This window comes from Melospiza georgiana, chromosome 4 (genome assembly GCF_028018845.1).
Source record: "Melospiza georgiana isolate bMelGeo1 chromosome 4, bMelGeo1.pri, whole genome shotgun sequence".
Classification (NCBI taxonomy): domain Eukaryota; kingdom Metazoa; phylum Chordata; class Aves; order Passeriformes; family Passerellidae; genus Melospiza; species Melospiza georgiana.
The window spans coordinates 75,192,042-75,210,972 of record NC_080433.1 but is presented as its reverse complement, the minus strand read 5'-3'; the positions used below and the strand labels follow the sequence as shown (position 1 = coordinate 75,210,972).

Genomic DNA, 18,931 nt, shown 5'->3' with positions numbered 1-18,931 from the left:
TCTGCAGGCAGCTCCTCAAAGCACTGCCTGCTCCTGGTCCTTGCAGCAGCCATCTGACTCCAGAGCCCACCAACCCACTCTTTCATAACACTGTTCTTATTGGCTACAGCTGTGGCCTGTTAACATCAGGCCTGCTCCTAATCTTTAGCAATTGGTCCAGCTGCAATTCTTTGGGGGATCAGATGACATTGTATCCCACCTTCATGCTGTATCCTGTCACAGTTAACAGTGCTGTGAGCATCCTGGCAGCCCCTGGGTGTGCCAGGGATCAGATTTGGTGCTGGCATTGATGGGTCAGGGCAGCTCAAACACTGCTCACCAGCAGAGAGCCATGACTGGGGAGATAGCACCCATAAAAGCACTGGCCCACGGAGCACTGCATTCAGGATGCCCAGGGCAGTGAGGAAGGGAGGAGGCAGACTCTCCAGTTTAGTGATTGATCTGGAACTCGTCACCTGCACTGGAGGAAGCTCAATCCTCCAGGAACACTGTGGGAGCAGGGCTGGGAACAGGAACCCCCTGCCCCAGGACATGCTCTCCATCTGACCCCTCTGTCCCCAGCTTCCTGGGGCAGCTCTGGGCTTGTTCCACAATGACCTGACTGAACCTCTGGTTTTCCTTCCTGCTGCCAAGTAAAGATAAGAATGTGCCCTATCAGGAAGATAAATGTCAGCTCCTGACCTGCATGAGCAGCCTCCCACGCCCTCACCTACAGGATGTGCACTGCACACAAGTCAACCCAACATGGTTTTTCCTTTGACAGCCTCAGCTCCCAGCCTGACAAAGCTGATGTGAGAGCACCCTCCAGATGGGCTGTCCAACTGACACCTTCTAAGGTCTCAAACTCTTCTTGAAAATTCACCTCGCAGCTCAAGCATGCATGACAAGTTACAGAGCTCTACTGAGTCATGACCAGTTGGTTGATGCTACTCATTTCAAGAAACTTATGCAGTGAATTATTTAGGTGAAAAAAAAGGATCAGTTCAGAAGCAACAACTGAACCATTTTAGAGAGCAATAATTCAGTTTCCACAGCAATTAAACTGTTTACTACAGGGTTGAAGATGAGCTATTTAGTTTTCAACAGCATGGTGACATTTTGTTTTCTGGTACAATGTCAACATCTAAAAATCAACCAGATAAAAAAAGCAAATTAGTACAAAAAGGGTGTATGAGCCAAAGAAGAAACACATTTTTTTAAAGTGATTAAGCAGCAATCTAAGAATAAGACAAATATATTTATGAACTAACCATTCCAAGAACACCTGCACTTCCTTAATTAAGCATAATGAAGGAATTGATTGTTAATGTAAGCTCCAAGAACCTGGAAGGTTGTTGTAAGTAACAACGAGGTGTTGAACTAAGTTCGTGAAGGCTGAATGAAGTCTGAAAATGCTCAGAACCTGAGACATTGATTTATTTGGAACATCATACTACTCCTCCATGCATTTACTGCATGACCTTCCTGCAGCATTTGGTGCCTAGCCTTGACAGAGACAGGAAACTAAACTTAAAGGACCTGATGTAGTAATTAGTCCTGCTAAAGGCATTTCTGAGTTTTCATGCACTGCAATAAAAGTCCACTATCAGCAGATTTATGCCGCACACCTCTCACAAATCTGCAGATGCCCCCAGGGTTCCCAAACCACTGGGAGTGGGCACGTTTGGAGCAGGAGCTACACAATGGAAGTGCTGGCAGAAGAGAGAGGACATCAGCACCCAGAGCCAGAGTGTCCCTGCACAGCCAGGGCACTGGGGACAGGCTGGCATGGCACACAGACCTGCACAGCTCCCTGTCCCTGCCCTGGGACAGGCTGGCATGGCACACAGACCTGCACAGCTCCCTGTCCCTGCCCTGGGACAGGCTGGCATGGCACACAGACCTGCACAGCTCCCCATCTGCCCCACACAGCCCTGACCTCCCCAGAGCTGCCCCAAAGCCTGGAACCCAGAGTGGCCCAGGAGCTCTGCAGTAGCTGAAAACCCCAGAACAGAAGGCTGGGAGCTCTCTGAACACACATTTTGTACCCATGCAGTGCCAGCAGCATCCCTGATCCCACTGGAGCACACAGTGAGGAGCCACCCCATCAGAAATGCAGTGTCTGCACCCAGCCAGAACCAAGCGTGCCTTGTTCTCCAGTCTCACCCCAAAACCACAGCGACCAGCCCCACTTTGAGACAGAAGTCAAGGAATTGCCTGCTGTAACTCATCATCCCTCAGCCTGAGCTGCTGGTGCCCCAAGGACAAACTAACCCTCAGCAAACAAAGTTCACTGGATGCCAAGCCTGCCTAGTTGGCAAAATGCAATCAGAGAATGAAAAAAAACAGAGCAGCAAATGTTGTTTTCCTGTCTTTTTGCTAACCATATGGACATTTTCCCTAGCACAGCTCCTAAGTAGGACAGGTACCAGAGATAGCTGCAGTGAGTGGGCTGTACTCCACATATTTCATCACTCCACTTCCAAAGCTCACCACTTCCACAGTCATCTCTAGAGCAAAATGATTCTCCTCTGCTGTGGCATGAAAATGCCCTCTGCTATTATGGTTTCATAGCCTCTCTCCTAGCTCTGGCCATTGAAACTGGACCCTCCATTTACTCAAGTGATCTGCTTCCATCTGACACTCAAGCTTCCTCACTGAAATTATCATTTAGCTCACGCTGTTCTAATTAATTGTTACCTCCTTGGGTAACCTTGCTTAACCAACAGAGCAGCCCTTAAATTGTCCACTTCACTGAATGTTTCCCCCTCACTTGATTGCTGCTCTGATTTAGCCACGTACTTGTTCTCAAATTTCAAACTATGCTCTTTCTCTGCTATTCTGCTTCACATAAATGTTTCTTTATTTTATTCTCTGCTCTTTGTGTTTCTTCTTCTTCAGTGTCCCCACTGCCACAAACTCCTTGTCTCTACTGTGTTAGGCCCTCTACCAATCTTCCAACATCCCAAGGCTTCTCCAAGAGCATTTTCCTTGCTTCTGGAGCATCCCTTCCACAATCCTTTCCTTCCAGCTGACAGAAGAGCTCTGGCACTTCTCCCAGGAGAAAATTCAGCTTCTAAATAAGAATGGGTGAAGGAAGGCACCTGCCCTGAGAGCAAGGCTAAAGCTGGCAGAGCTGTGCCCAGAGAGCAGCCAAGAGCCAGGACAAGGCCAGGGCTGGCAGAGCTGTGCCCCTGCCCAGCACCTGCTGCCTCCCACCCCACACTCCTGTCACCAGGGATGGAAGAAGCCGAGGGATCTGGGACACAGCCAGGGCCCAATTTGCAGCACTATTTATAGAATGTATTACTCTTTCAGTGGGAAGAGCTGCTGGTGACAGCTGAGGTGGCTCTGGACAGGATCCAAAGCAATCCTTTTCCAGAACAGCAGGGCACGAGCTATTCCAGAGCTGGCATGCCTGTGGTGGTGTCACCTCTAAGTCCCCAGGGGCCAGCAGGCTCGGGCAGCACCAGGAAAGCAGGGAAACCCCCCAAAGGTGTCCCTCTTCCCGAGGAGGTGCATCAGCTTGCTCAGGAATAGCACAAGCCCAGAGCACTCAGAGTGCTTTCCACTGGGAGGTAACTTTCTCAAGGTTTATGGTCTTTTACAGAATTAACATTTAAAAGCTGCTGCTAAAAAGAGCAAGCAAAAATCCTAACCATCCTTCAGGAGATTTATCCAAGATACCTACTCAGTATGAGGATAAAAGTAAAAATCCACTAAATAAATCATTCAACCTACTTAGTCCTGCAACGAGGCATCTTAAGACAGGAATATTGCCTGAAAGTCGGTTTGAAAATACTTTAAAAATCATGTTTAGGTGCTCAATCACTTGTCCAGAGTGTTTTGGGAGATCTTCCTCTGCAATACATTTAGCCCATTCACTTTAGAGCCAAAAAGGTGACAATGAAATGACAATTCCTGGCTATTTCTTCCTTAAACTGGCTTAAAGCTGGTCTGTTCCTAGCAGTTACCCAGGTTTTTGAGAAACACCTCTACACAGGCAGCAATTCATGAGTGGAAACAACTTCTCAAGACTTTGGGGTTTCTTTTTAATTTCTCTAAGGCAAAACAAGTGATTGCTCTTGAATGGAAAGGAGTAAGATTCTCACCAGGCAGACTGCAGACACCACCTGAAACCAATCCACAAAGCTGAAAGCTCTGGGAACGAACTGATTCAGCTCCAAAGTGCTGAGAAAGCTCAAATTCACCGAGGGTGAGCCCTGATTTCAGGGACAGACACTGGCCATGCCACAGAAGAGCCCAGCAGCCCACATCCCCACACTGCAGAGGGAACTCTGCTTCTCTCCCTGATGCTGATCTGCTGTTCTGCAGCACATGAGAAAACTGAATTTGTGCTCAATTTGTAAAACCAACGCAACATTTTCCCACAAATAAGGTGGGGAACAACAACAAACTCAACCCTCTTAGTACAAGACTTTCAGTAGCAATGGCCTGTTAGACAAGCGAAGCACAAAACAGTTTGTTTGTGAGAGAAACAGTTTGTAAATGAGAGAAAGCATCAAAGACCCAAGGCAAAAATAAACATGCTCTCAGCTGCTGGACCCATTAGCAGCTACTGAACTACATTAAATAAGTGTTTTCCACTTGTTCTGTTGTCCAAACAGATCTATCAAAACACACAATTTCTCTATTGAGAGGCTAAGTTCCTTGCTGTCGTTGCCATTTGTGGATCAGAAAGCTCCAACAGCTCTCTGCCATTCCCTTCTGGATACACTGAAGGCAATGGCTGGAACAGGACAGGAAGGATAACAACCCCATGTGCATTTTCACTGCCTCATCCAGCTGGGCACACACAAACCTGGAGAGGTCCAGCATTTGTCCATAAGGCTCAGCAAGTGTCTTGGTGCTGGATGCCTGCTGGCTGCCAAGACAAAACGCTCAATAATGTGACCTATGAAGGAATGCCCAGATTGGTTTTGTTTCTCCTTATTCCCTTCACTGTTGCAGCTTCCTTAATTAAAAACACATCTAATTATAGGCTGATATGTAATTCTCACTATGGCAATCCCTAGCACTTAAAAACTGTGAGTCAGGCCCCCTAAATGATGATTAAGCACAGAAATGAGGCATCTGAGTTACAACAACCCACACTGGATTTTTACTTGCCTTTTGGGGGCCAAGCCACCATTCACATTTCCAGCACTTCCCTGCAGTTATGAGGGCTGAACATTCAGTTTCATTTCCACGCCATGAAAGCAGGACTGTCACAGGGTCCTGACTGCAGGAGCTGGCACAGCTTTACAAGGGTGGGCATTCTCCAGGTTACACGGAGTGCCCCCAGCTCACATCCTTCAGCGTCCTTTGCTCTGAGGGAGGAGTGAGCATCCCCAAGCCAGGGGAAATTCTGCAGGGCATCCCCTGGCCTGAAAACAGCTGGCATCCTGGTCCTTGGCAAAAGCTGCCCTCCTCATAACCCTAAATACCGACCACCACAGTGACAAACCCTAAACTCCTCTCCAGGTAACTGTGAATTGTGGTAGATATAGAAACCTTCTGAGAACTTACAGGTGAGCTATCTGCTTTACAGACAGGTAGACAGACCAAAGCTTCTCAACCCATTTCTTAATTCTATCATAAAAGTTACACAGTCTAAGAGCAAATAAAAATGAAAAACAGTATATATTTATCTCAAATCAATTTTTCAATTATTTTTCAAATCAATCTCCAAACAAGCTGTATACAGAGTGTTCACTCCATCATTCCCATTTTCATCTGATCCAGCAGCATTCCTCTGCTCCTGCCTCATGAATATTGCATCTCCTTTCTAGCCCATGTTACAGCCACACCCTAGAGAAATTAATTCTCATGCTTTTTACATTGCCATTAGGTACTGAATAACACAACACAGGAGACTGCAGGGTCTGAACCTCACTCAGACAAATTAGAAGGGAACGCTGCCTGAGTGGATGGCAGTAAATCACCCTCAAGGAGCAGGGATAATCTATAGACTGCATTCCAATCAGGAATGTCGGCTGCAGCACTCACTACTGTAGGCTCAGTTGTGACAGAGCTCACAGGTGCAGCAGCAAATCTGAAATTCACCAGTAGCTGGCAATTCATTCTTTGTACTGTAAGCAACTGTGAGCTACTATCCAGGAACAAGATTAATATCCCTAGTGAGTGCTACACAATACAGAGCTCTCCTATTCTCTCTGAAGTAGATAAATGCTTCACTGGAAGTCATAGAAAGAAGAAAAATACTGAAACAAATGCATTTCCCACACCACAAGCAGCGAGCTGGTGCCCCAGGGTGTAGCAGCAGGGAGAGCTGTACCCACCAAACCCTGAGCTCAGTTATTGGGGCACCCTGCAGGGACAGCCACCCAGGCTGGCACTTACCAGGGAATCCTTCCTTGGCACAGCAGGGCAGCCACAACCAGCACCCAGGGAGGCTCCGAGGGTCTGCACCGCCCTCCGGCCCAGGCTTTGTGCCCTGCTGCTGATGCCCTGCACCTGCGTGCCCTCTGTGCCCCTCAGTGCTGCTCGCCTGTGGGCACAGCTGGGGCCAGTGGGGGATGATGGACACAGCCCCACCCCAATCACCACTGACTCTGCGCCTACAACAAACATTCCTTCCCATTAACAACTGCACTGACACACGGGAAACCCACCCCATCCATCCAAATTCATCATCTGCACAGCCGGGATCTCACTGCACACGTTCCTGCAAGGAAAATCCTTCTGAGCACAGAATGTCTCTCTGCAACCTTATGGCATTGTGAAAATAATAACTTCTGGGCAAGGATGATTATTCACAGAATTCCCAACCAGCACCAGTGGTGACCTAGACCTGAAGTTGAGTTACAAGAGATAACCATGCCATGCACATAGTTCCTTAATTCCCTTTATAACTCCACTTCCTTTGCTGTACAGAAGTCCATGGGAACCAAAGCCCAGTGTCCCAGCAGCTCAAAGCAGGGGCAGTGAAGCCCAGATGAGTAACCCCAATAGTCCCCATCCCATTTGCCATTAGACCTAAATCTGACTGCCTCACGAGAAAGGCAGAGAGCTTTGGGTTCAGCATCACCACTCACCGTGTATTTCAGCCTTTTGGACTGGTGTCCTCAACTCTCCTGGATTTCTGAGCACTGCCCAGAGCAGAGGGTCCCTCCTCGCCCTGCCCTGGGACACCACCAGAACAAGGGAACCTCCAAACCTTGTTCAGCACCAGCACAACAAGGGAACCTCCAGACACTGAGGCAGATGGAACAGAATTCCCAGAACTGACATTTGGCCAAGGTGGACCACATAGGAAACCACTAAAATCTTTTCACTGGAGAAAATAAAATATGTCTTGTTTGTTTGTCTTCCATCTCTGACAGGAAATACAAACCTGTTATTTCCCTATTACAGCAACGGCCACTCCTGGCATTCCAGAAATACGCAGAGCAAGTTTTTCCCACCAGAAAGCAAGGAAAATAGCTGATGATGTTTTCCCAGCACTCCTTAAAGTACAGGAGACCTATATAGCAACTATTAAATGAGAGCTGGTGGTGCTTCCTCGGAGCAGAGGCAAGCTGATAAGCAAAGCCTTTGTCTTGCTGATAGGGGAAGGCAGAGTCTGGAATTTACCTGGAAAGCCTGACAGCCAACTGCTGGAACATCAAGGATGCAAAACAACAGATGCCCTGATGAGCAGTGGGAGCTGCAGGACTCAGGACAAGGGTACTGATAGCTCAGATGGGGACGGAGAGAGGAGTAAATAATTTCACAGAGTTCTCTGTATCACTGCTGTGAACGTTAATTGGACATTAATTATAAAAGGTGCCACTCCAATAGTCTGGGGCTGCCCTTGAAGCTGAGGAGGGCCTCAAGCAGCTCAAGAATGGGAATTGAGTGAAGAACAGGAGCAGGGGAAAATAGAGGGAAAAGTATAAACACAATGGTTTTTCAGGAAATGTTCAGGATGCTTTCAGCAAACATGAAAGACATTAAAAATGTTAACCATTTCTATTCAGCTGTTCCCAGCAGCTCTAAAAGCCTCACTGTAGCCACATCTCCATTTGAAAAGAACATCTCCAAACCAAGAAATTAAGGAGGGCATTTTCCAGCAAATGGAACAAAAGTCAAAATAAAAGTCTGTTGATGTAATGCAATAACAACAAAAAGCCCACACCATTCTGCTAGCCATAAAATATTGTATAACAATCTCATTTCATAACTTTCACCTTTATCCTGAATGGAGCAGCGGGAAAGTGACCTCCAAAGCCCTGCTGAAAGCTGGGATTTAATTCTCCACAATATAATTCACCTTGTTAAAAATTTCAAATACCACTAAGGTCAAGGCAGTGGGCACAGCTTCTCCAGGAAGCTCAGAGCTTCTGTAGCAAACACTTCACAGAAAAAATGCTTTGCCAGGGTCCAGGGACTTATCAGTGCCTTGTCCCACCCCATCTGCTGCTTATCTAATCAGGTGAAATTCCCAGACCTGGGAGAAGAACCTCTGGTATCTGTATGTAAAAACTGTGGCATGACAAAAGCTGAATCCACACTGAGGTTTACAAACACCACTCAGCTTGGATTAATGTGCTTCAGTCTGAATGCAACTGTGCGCAGCTGTGTTAAAATGATTTGGCATCAGGAGCAATTTCCTTGCATTCTGAGAACCCCATGCAGCATACAGAAAAAGATTAACATATGCCCAAGGATTTAAAATTTAAGTATTTTTTTGGTGGTCAGAAAACCAGAACAACAGAAGAGTGCAGTCCAAACAACTTCCTCATTTCAGTGAGGTTCATCCACACTGGGCAAAGACCAATTCTAAAGGGTGAAAGGCAATTCATTTTCCATGCATCTACCTACCAGCAACTAGCCTCAAAAATAGGAATTTTCATACATGCCACTGAACACACATCAAATGGCAGCACCACTCTTGGCTGCCCTGAGGATGGAAATGACAAAGAAAGGAACAGATCCCTCGCTGCTCCGTTGCGTGGGTGACTCGTGGCCACGCACAGCAGAGGAAGGGGAACTCTAAACGGGCGCATCCACACACGCACGGTGCTGGCGTGCACGGAGCAGCCTTGGGGGCCCAGCCGGGTAACTGCATTCCAGCACAGTGCCCACAGCCTGGCCGGGCCTCTGGCTGCTCCAGCTGACAGCAAAGGAGCCCCAGGGAGCTGCCACAGCCCCCCATGCCTACGGCACACCGGGGTTTGTACGGTCCGGGGGAAAGCAGCAATCCAGCACGGTGCAGGACACCAGGGACCCCAGCAGCCTGTTTCATCAGCACTCACAACCACAGCCTGCAAGAGAATGCTGCTTAGGGTCAAGGAAGGAGACAGCAGGAGCTGCTGGAACTCGGGAATTTAAATCAGTTCCTATCTTGCCAGCACAGCTCTCCTCTGCAAAGACACTGTGAGCTAACTCAGATCACTATTCCTCATTGTTTTCATGTCATTCAGGGATCCACTTTGAAGATATGGAGCCAAGCCTCTCTACAGCTTGCTTTCCTCATCACAGCCTCCAAATAGTAACATGCAGTAAGAACATTTCTTTCCTCTCACCTTTAACCTGCTCTCCAAAACTGTACCTCTCCACCAAAATAATTCATCTCAGCTGGAAACACAAATTGCAAATACTCCATTTACCACTAGTGAAGCAAATACTACAGCAACAACAACATCATCAAGTAAAATGTTGATGAAAACACAGCCAGGAAGCAGCACCAAGGACAGAAAAATGAACTGGATTTGGCTCAACACGTGGGCATGTCCATGAGTTTCAGGGCACAGAGGCAGAACTAACCAAATCCAGCACCTCCCAGGTCTGTTCCTAGCTCTGTCCTTCATATGCATCCAGGGAAAGCAGGGATAAATCTGTATCCAGTGGAGCTGTTTAAGAAGCCCAAACTCTCATCTAAAGATAGCCCGAGCAATACAAAGCTTAATCTCAGATTTGCCTGGAAATAGCCAGTGAGAATCCCCAGACTCGTGTAATTTGCAGTGCTGCCATAAAAAGAGAAGGAAAAACCCATCTGAATAAGGAAACCTTGCTGACTCAGCCATGGGGGAGTGACCTGGAATTGCATCCCTCTGCTCATGAATCCAGGATGAGCAGTGCTGTGCTTGGGATTCCTGGCTCTATGGAGCTTGTCAGGCAGATAAAAAGATCCAGGTCTGCCTTTAATGAATTGCAGTATTTTAAACAGAATCATCCTAAAGGTATTACTGCATGCAATTTACTTCTGCAAATAACAGACAACAAGTAAAAACATTTTGCCTAAATAATCCCAGCAGCACTAGGCACTAAAAAACCCTTAAACAATCTGTAAAAACAATTAGGGCTCAATAACATTAACCACCTCAGAGGATGACAAGCCATTATACTAGAGGCACATTAGACACAGTAGCTATTAGTGGCTCCAATGATGGCCTTACTCCTCTTTTGACCACTTTGCAGCTCAAAACTGAGCAGTTTTACCATCTGACTGACAGAATACTCAGCATTTGTCAGACAGGAGATGCTTTCACTGTATGACTACCCTCAACCTCTCGAAATTGAAAGGCATCCATGGCTAATCATGCAGGTATTTATATGTGAAAAGCAGTTCTGGAAATGCATTCAAACACAAAACCCCCACTGAATCATTCCAGGAGAACCAGGCCAGTCTGGGGTCCTGCATAAGGGGCCACCTCTTTCCTGAAGGTTTCTGGCTCTGCAGAGAGGAGAAGGAAGCAGCAGTGGGGACTGAGGGGCCTTTGGCTGCTCCCAACTGACAGCAAAGGACTTTAGGTAAGAGCTTGGCCCTTCTTAAAGCAGCACTCAGCTGCCAGGGTTCAACCCAAACCACCCCAAATTACCCCAGTGGTTTGGCTGAACTTGCCAAGTCACTCAGTGAAGTTGTCCTTGGTACAGAAGGCGAAGGGGAATAGTCTTTCTGAGGCTTGAAAAATATGATTTCATCAAATCAATTAGCCAAGATCCACTTCAGCAAGGGGAGTCAGTGAGTCTCGGGGAGGAGAAAGTCCCAAACCCAGCAGGTGTTTGCTCTGTGCAGAAAGAGCCTGGCTACACTACGCCACAAGTGCCACTCTGTTACACAAAGCAGAACTGGATTCTTATCCCAGATTAATTCCAATTTATGCTTCAAACTGAGTGAAACCAAAATTGCCTGTTAACCAGAATGTAGCAGAAAGGCTAGGGAGAACAGCAATTAACACTGTTCTTCAATAATACTTTATTAATAATACATTAAAGAATACTTAATATTAGACTATTATGGAAAGCCATATTACTTGAAAGTTCACATGCAGGTTTTCTGTGAAGCTCTATCCCTCCTTTCCCATTCCAACAGAGACTGACATTCTCTGGAATTTTCCAGCAGAAAGTTAAATTTGGAGTTTTTACAGCTGGCTTGGTTAGGGACAGCAGGAGCAGAGCAAAGAGTTTCTGTAAACCTCAAATATACAGCAGCTTGCCTGACATGGGCTTCAAAACCCTCCATCATGAAGAGAAGCAAATTAAAGCAGCAAAAATAGAGTTCCAATCCACAAGTGTTGGAATAATACAGTTTACTATACTCACTACACATCTCCAGCACACAATTTCTCTCTAAAACTACTTTTAAAGCAGGTTGATTTAAAGTTCATTGTATTTAGCGCTGTAAGAACTCATCAAGAGGCTCAGACAAGAAACAACAGCTCCTTTTACTGCATGAGACTCTCCTCAATAGCATCTGTGAGATAATCACTGTGCTTGGAGAGTAGAAAAACATGTGGGCAAGTGGAATAGCTGGTAAGCCACACAGAGTTTCTTACTAAACCATGTGGTGGAAATGATCTGAAACTGTTCTGTAAACTGGAGCTGCAGCAGCACTGCCACTTTACAAACATTTTGTTTACTAACATGACAACTAACAGACCAAACTCTTTCCTACATAACCTATGGGGCAGTTTTTTATAAAGCTGGATTCATCTACCCCCAGAAATGGGGGAATTTGGTGCACAGGATCAAGATTAACTAATAGTCAAGAAGATCAATGTAGCTTCTCGTGTTAGTTAAGTGCTTCAGGAGAGGGATCCTGGACCTGGACCTTATTGCTACCTCTGCATTAAAGGGAGGACTTCTTCCAGGCCTGCCTAATGAGACAGTATCAGCACATTCCTGCTCATCACCCACCACTGCTCAGGCTTCCTCCAGGCTCTGGGGGCTACCCAACACATGTGCATTTCAAGAACTGCTAGGATTCTGTTATCCCAGCAGGCAAGATATAAAGCTTGATATTAATATCAGCTCCAGTTCCTGACAAAGGTAAATACATTCAGAAAATCTGAAGAACTTAAAATAAAACTGTATGCCACTTAAAAACAAACAAAAATATTTTTAAAAAGGAAAATAAGTCCCTTGATTTTGGATCTGATTCATTTTACTGAAGAGGATATTTCTGGAGGCATTCGGATTACCACTCACTCTCATCTATACTTTGCTACTTGCTACAGGGACAAAAACCCAGCTTCCCTCCGGGAAAGGGAGGGAGATCTGCCTCTCTTCCAATTGCCTGTATTGTACTCAAACATGTGAGGAATTTTTGAGGGGATGCAGGTCTCCACTGCAGCCGCGTTTAACGGAGAGTGATTAAAGATTCCTGCCCAGCGCAGGGACACGCTGTGTTTCCTCGGCTGGCGGCGGGGGCAGCTCGGCTGCAGCTTCCCCCTCTCGTGTGCAGCTGGGCAAAAGGCGAAACGAGCCCCAGGGATTATCGCCATTTCCCAGCCACGTCAGGAGCAGAGAGGAGAGAGACAAGGTGCCTTTTCACGTGGCTTCTGTAACAAACCGCACAGAGCCCAGGAGCAGCGCCGAGCCTCCCGAGGCTGCTCGGATACACATCCACGGAAACCTTCCCTGAGCATCCCGGGCTGTGCGCAAAAACATCCATCCCTGAGCATCCCGGGTTCCCGGCAAAAACATACATCCATCCCTGAGCATCCCGGGCTGTGTGCACAGACATCCATCCCTGAGCATCCCGGGAGCCGCACGGGCTCTCTGCACAGACATCCCTGCACATGCCGAGTTCTCTGCACAGACACCCCTGAGCATCACGAGTTCTCTGCACATACATCATTCCCTGCACATCCCGGGAGCCGCACGGGCCGGGCTCTCTCCGGGCAGCCCCGGGCTTTGTTGGCAGCCCCGGAGCTTTGTTCGGTGCCTCAGATATCCGCCAACAGACGCATCCCATTGTTCGGGCGCCGCCGCAGCCTCGGAGCCCTCACCCCGCGGGCAGCGCATCCCTGCGGGGACGAGCCTCCATCCCCGCGCCGAGCCCCTTCCCCCCCGCAGCCAGCGGAGCCACCCCAAAAAAGTTCTGCGGGGCAGAAGGGGCCCTGCCCGCCCGCCGTGACAGAACAAAGGGTCGGGGCAGAAGAAATAAAGTTTGGGGCTCGGCGGGGCCGGGCGGGCTCCGGGCGCGGCTGGCGGCCCCCGCTGCCCGTCCCCGCTGCCCTTGGGCCGCGCACGGCGGTACCTGAACAGGGCGACCGCGGTCTGGTTCCTCCTCCACGCCTTGCCCTGCTGCAGCAGCACGCCCTGCACGATCTCCTTCTCGTCGGGCAGCCGGTACACCGGGAACACGTAGAGCCAGCAGAGCACGAAGATGCCCAGGGCGCTGGCGCCCACGGGCAGGCGGGTGCGCGGCCACTTCCACGGCAGCCCCGCCATCCTCCTCCTGCTCCCGCAGCGCCGCCGCGGCTCCGGGCCGCGCTCCGACATCAGGCCCGCGCCATGCGGGGCCGCGGGCGGGGGCCCGGCCCGGCGCGGCGCGGCTCGGCCCGGCTCAGCTCCGCTCAGCCCCGCCGCCGCCCGCCGCCATCGCCGCGGGGGAGCGGGGCTGCTGCTGCCGCTGCGGCTCGCTGCTCTCTCGGCGGCGGTGGCGGCTGCCGCCCTTGCTCACAGTCATTTGGTCCCTCGCGTTCCCCGCCAGATGATGCTCCGCCGCTCCCCGCCCTCCCTCCGCCTCCTGCCGAGCCCCTCGCTGAGCACCGACCCGGTAAATTTCCGCCGGGGGAGGGAGGGAGCGGAGACCTCGGTGCTGCGGGCTCCGCTCGGCGCCACGCCCGCCCCGCCCCGCCGCGGGCACCGAGCGAGGGGGGAACGCGGCAGCTCCGCTCCGGCCTCGGCTCGGTCCCACCGGCTGCTCTCCCTCCCTCTCCTTCCCTGCCGGCGCCTGGCTCCCTTCCCCGGTAGAGGCCGCAGCTTCTCCAAGGCGCCCCGGCGGCACCGACCCCCGCCCGCTTCGGCCCGGCCTCCCTCCCCCGCCGGGAGCCCCCCGGACCGGCCTCGGGCCCAGCCGAGAGCCCCGGGCCGCGATCCCCGCCCGCTCAGAGCGTGTCCCGCACGAAGGACATGCCACAGAAATATCCGCGGGTTCAGGGGCTGCGGGAGGACGGAGCAAAGCGGGGCACGGCAGAGCCATGGGCAGAGCGAGCCCGTCCCTCAGCGCCCGTCCCTCAGCGGCCCTGCACGGAGCGCTGAGGGCGCTGGCTCTCGGCAGCCTGGAGCTGGGGGGGCTGGAGGACACCTCGCAGCTCCCTGTGAGGGGAAGCACAGGGACAAGCACCGCTCTCTTCCCCGCGGTGCCCCTGAAGGAGCCGAGGGAAGGGCACGGAGCTGTGTCCCTGTCTGTGTCACCACCCAGAGGGAGCTGGGCCCTGCAAGAGGCTCCCCGGGATGTGCTCCTGGGATCAAACCCGACACAGCTCAAGAAGCGTTTGGACAGCGCTCTCGGGCACACGGTGGGTTCTTGGGGCTGTCCTGTGCAGGAGCAGGATTTCGATGATCCTTTTGGGTTTCTTCCAGTTGGGGATATTCTCTGGTTTTCTGCCCACTGGGGCGGTTGGGTCTGTGAGGGGAGCGCGGTGAGGGGCTGGTGGTGCCCCAGCACTCTGGGGCTGTGCTGCCGTGCTCAGAGAGAGGGAGAGGTGGCAGGGAAGCCACCCACAAACCGAGGAGCAGCAGCGTGACCCTGCACAGCTGTGGCAGTGCCCAGCTCAGGCTTCCCTCTGGGAATCCCTCCGCATACCAGGGTGAGGGGGCCCCTGCACAGCCCTCCTAAATCCCAGTGCCATGGTTTCATGCCAGCAGAGCCACCCCAGCCACAGAAAGCACCTCTCTGATAATCAGGCTGAAACATGGGAGGCACGCTCAGCTCCTCTCAGGGTCTCGGTGGCAGATCCCGCCTTCAGAGCCACTCTAGTCCCTGCACGAAAGGCAGATCCATCTGGGCTCACCATGTCAGCCACACCTTGCAGACCCCTGGGGAACGCTGCGGCCTGCCACGGACCCCGAGTGAGCAGCCAGTGCTCTCCAGGCCCTCAGCACACGGGGCCGTGGCTGTTCTGGGGCAGCTTTCAGGGCTGAGCAGTAATTTAGGGAGTTAGGGGGTGATGGGGTGAAGGAAGGAAATCACAAAGAAAGCTTGATACGGTTAGTTTGATATCTCCTGGCTCTAAGGCAGCTGTACAATACCATAAATACCAGCTGGGTGTTTCGACAGTGTTTTCAGGTAGAGATCCCAACATGCTGAGTTCTCAGTGCAAAAATAAACCTGGACATCTCAATGCACTTTCAGTGCTTGAGAGAAGGAATAACATTCTCATTCACAGGGTGTTGCTGTGCAGAAACACACACTGACAAACAGAACACTTCATAATGTCTGATGAACATCAAAATGCCAGAAATGTGTAATTGCAGAAGAAATATTGTTTTCATTCATATTTGACATGCTACAGTTTCTGGAGTGTTATAGGTGTTCTCTAATGATAAAAAATGGGAAAAGAAACTGAGCAAGGCATTTTGGTTAGCCTCTAGGAAAAAATATTTAGAACCAGGTAAATATTTTCATTTTGGTGAGCAAATTATTTACAAACAGCAGAATAAACCAGAATCTGTTCAGTCATGTCTGTTAAAAACAAACAGAACCATTCAGTCTCTGGAGACTAATTCAAAACATAGTGAGCTGGAGCCATTAAAAGTAAAACAGAAAAAGTGATTGAAAATAAGGTGAACAGAACTGTATCCCAGATTAGATCCTGACTGTTTGCTCACCTTTGGTTGAGAGGAGACAGACTGGAGGCTCTGTGCTGCTTGAGAAAGTGGAAAAGAGCAAGAGGAAGCAGGAATGACTTATTCTTTCAGCGTGCAAATGAATTAAGTTAAAGTACACCCAATATACACAAGACTTTGGGATATCTTTTATTGGTGATCCTGTGAGACATCCCTGAGCGTTTCCTGCCCTGTTTACAAGCAAACAGCCTGAAACACTGCAGTGACACTCTGCAGCTGTTGAGGAGATACAGAGAAGCCGTGATCAACAATCCACACCTTTAAACTGAAGCGGAAAGTTGATATTCAGGCAAGATTGCACTCTTTTGAACTCCATTTTAGTGAGATTGACGGTGAGTTTAAGCTCATGTCCGTCACTTGGTTCCAAGTAAGAGCCCAGCCAGAAGGGCCAGGTAATCCTGGGCAGGCCTGTCCACAACAGAAAAAAAAAAAAAAAAAGAAAAAAAAAAAGATAAAAAAAAGTTGTTCTGAGAGGTGCCTTTAAGAAGCAGCAGAGTGGCAGCATGGAATAAACGCCTTTTAAACGCTCGGGTGACACGGCGCGGCTGTTCTCGGTGGGAAGGAAAGCGCCGTGCTGAGGAGGATTTCCCGGTTCACCCCAAATCGCACCAGCGGCAGCAGCAGCAGCATCCCCTGCGTTCCCTGCCGCGCTCCTCCGCTGCCCTGCGGGTGGAGCTGGCACTGCTCTGCCATCGCCTTTCCAGCCACAGAATCCAGGTTTCCTTCCTGCCCTCGCTCCCGGCCCAGAGCCCTGGCGAGGATCAGAACTGCATCCTCCAGAAGATGCAGCTTTGCCTGCTTTCCTTCGAGGCATCGTGCACTCCCACAGGCATCCCCTGTACCTCGTCTTTGCACTCCCTCAGCTCTCTCGCTCCCGGAATAACAGGGAATTTCCCTCCACTGCAGCATCCCACACACTTTCTGCTCTGCAGAATTTAGCAGGGGAGTTGCACTGCAATCAGTTTTCAGGGGATGGCTTCCTTTTAGTGATGAGAATGTCACCGTGCCCTGTTCCTGGCAGACCCAGTACCTTCCCAATGCATCCATTACCACCTGGCTAAAATCCCTTGCTCTGTGCTGTGCCCTCTGTTCTGCAAGGATTTCACGCTGTGTTAGTAGAGTCTGTGTGAAATTTGGATGTTATTTTTCAGGGGAAAATGAAGCTGAAACCAAAGTAAGCTCTCTGTGGAACCCCAGCCCTTATTTCCCACTGCCACAAATAACCAGTGCTCCTCTGGTACAGGGGTTTTTTACCCAATGTACAACACAAAATTAATCAGAAATCATCGCTGCCTGAACTGTCATTGTAGGACAGCTTTGGGGTGGTGTCACCTATGAACAGGCTGATTTCTCTGAACTCCTCCTGCTCACACAGATCTGAAGGTGGCACCTGAATCTCACTCCGTAAGAGCAGCACAAACACTCAACTGTGTGAATGGGTGCACAGCTGTGGCAAAATCCCACTGTGCCTCTCCCTATCAGAAGTGACTCAGCAGCTCTGTTGAAAACACTCACAAATGTATGTTCTCACTGATAAAGCATTTTAAGCCCCTGATTTGACAGACAGTTTATATATAGTCCTGTGAAAGGGGAGAATTGCAACTATGATATCAAATGAATTCCTGCAAAGTCCTGGTGTCCAGAGGCTGATCAGTTTTTACCTGGCTTGTACCAGTTGTACCAGTCCTCTGAGAAAACATGACCAGTTTTGCCACGTTTTCCCCCCAGCTGTCATGCTGTGACAGTGCCATTGCTGTGACAGCATCTGCAGTCACCCTTCCAGCTGCACACAGGAGTCAGAATGCACAAGAGTGAAGCACAAAATGGGGGAAAACATTTACTGATGAAAGACAGAGCTCATTCTCTAAAACTCAGAACCTCTTCTACGAGAGCATGGAAAGGACTTTCAAAACACCTTTTTCTGCCAACAGTGATGCTGCCTGGTAAAAAGGCGGAACGAGAATGAGTGAAAACATGCAGGAGTAATGACAAGGAATGTGTCAAGGCATTAGCCACAGGTACTTTGCTTTTGGTTCTGCATGGAAAGAAGGCTTTCTCATAAAATGGAATTTTATGTGTTTCTACACAGGCAATTTTCACAACCTTTCCATCACTGCTGTACATTATTGAAGTAAGGCATAACACCCAGACTTCTGTTCCACAGCTCTGGCTTCAGGATGCCTCTTTAGCAAGTTTTAATGCAGGTGAAAGTGCCCATGTAGGATGTGGGTGGGCAGGAGCACCAGTAAGGTGAAGACAAGCAAGCACAGGGAAATTCTGGGTGAAATTCCTGCCTGTGCAGCTCCATGGGTTTGTGCTCACTGTTAGCAGGAGGGAGCTGTGCTGCAATAATGAGATTACTCACAGAAACAGCTCCTCAGAAGGGTAAGGGACTTGCTGGGGGAGTACCAATCCAGTTCTGTTCCGCCTAGAGAACAGGAGGTTGCATCAACACCTCATGGCAGCCTTCCTGCATCTGAAAAGGCTGAAGAGGAAGCTGAGAGGCACTTTGATCAGGAGCCGCAGTGGTGGGAGAAGGGGGAACGGGTTCAGACTCAAACAGGGGCAGAATTGGGTTAGGTTTACAGAAGAAATCCTTCCCTGTGAGGGTGGGCAGGCGCTGGCACGGGCTGCCCAGAGCAGCATCCCTAGAAGTTCCAGGCCAGGCTGGATGGGCTCTGAGCACCTGGGATGGTGGAACTGGATGATCCTTTAGGCTCTTCCAGCCCAAACTATTCTCTGACTTTGTGCATTAGAACTGACATGCCAAAGATTGTGGCTGGAAGGTCCTGTGGTACAATGCACAATTTGTGAAGGCAATACAATGCACATAAAAGGCACAATGGAACATGCACCTGCACAGAGA

General features: G+C 49.8%; 1 protein-coding gene across 1 annotated transcript in view; it reads right to left on the bottom strand.

The window, feature by feature from the left end:
• Positions 1-13,722, bottom strand: part of ST8SIA1 (ST8 alpha-N-acetyl-neuraminide alpha-2,8-sialyltransferase 1) — a 95,684-nt gene extending 81,962 nt beyond the window's left edge. The window contains exon 1 of the mRNA XM_058022099.1: positions 13,469-13,722. Coding sequence (XP_057878082.1) covers positions 13,469-13,713 — 245 coding nt within the window. The 5' untranslated portion in view covers positions 13,714-13,722. The remainder of the gene's footprint in view (positions 1-13,468) is intronic.
• Positions 13,723-18,931: the final 5,209 nt, after the last annotated feature.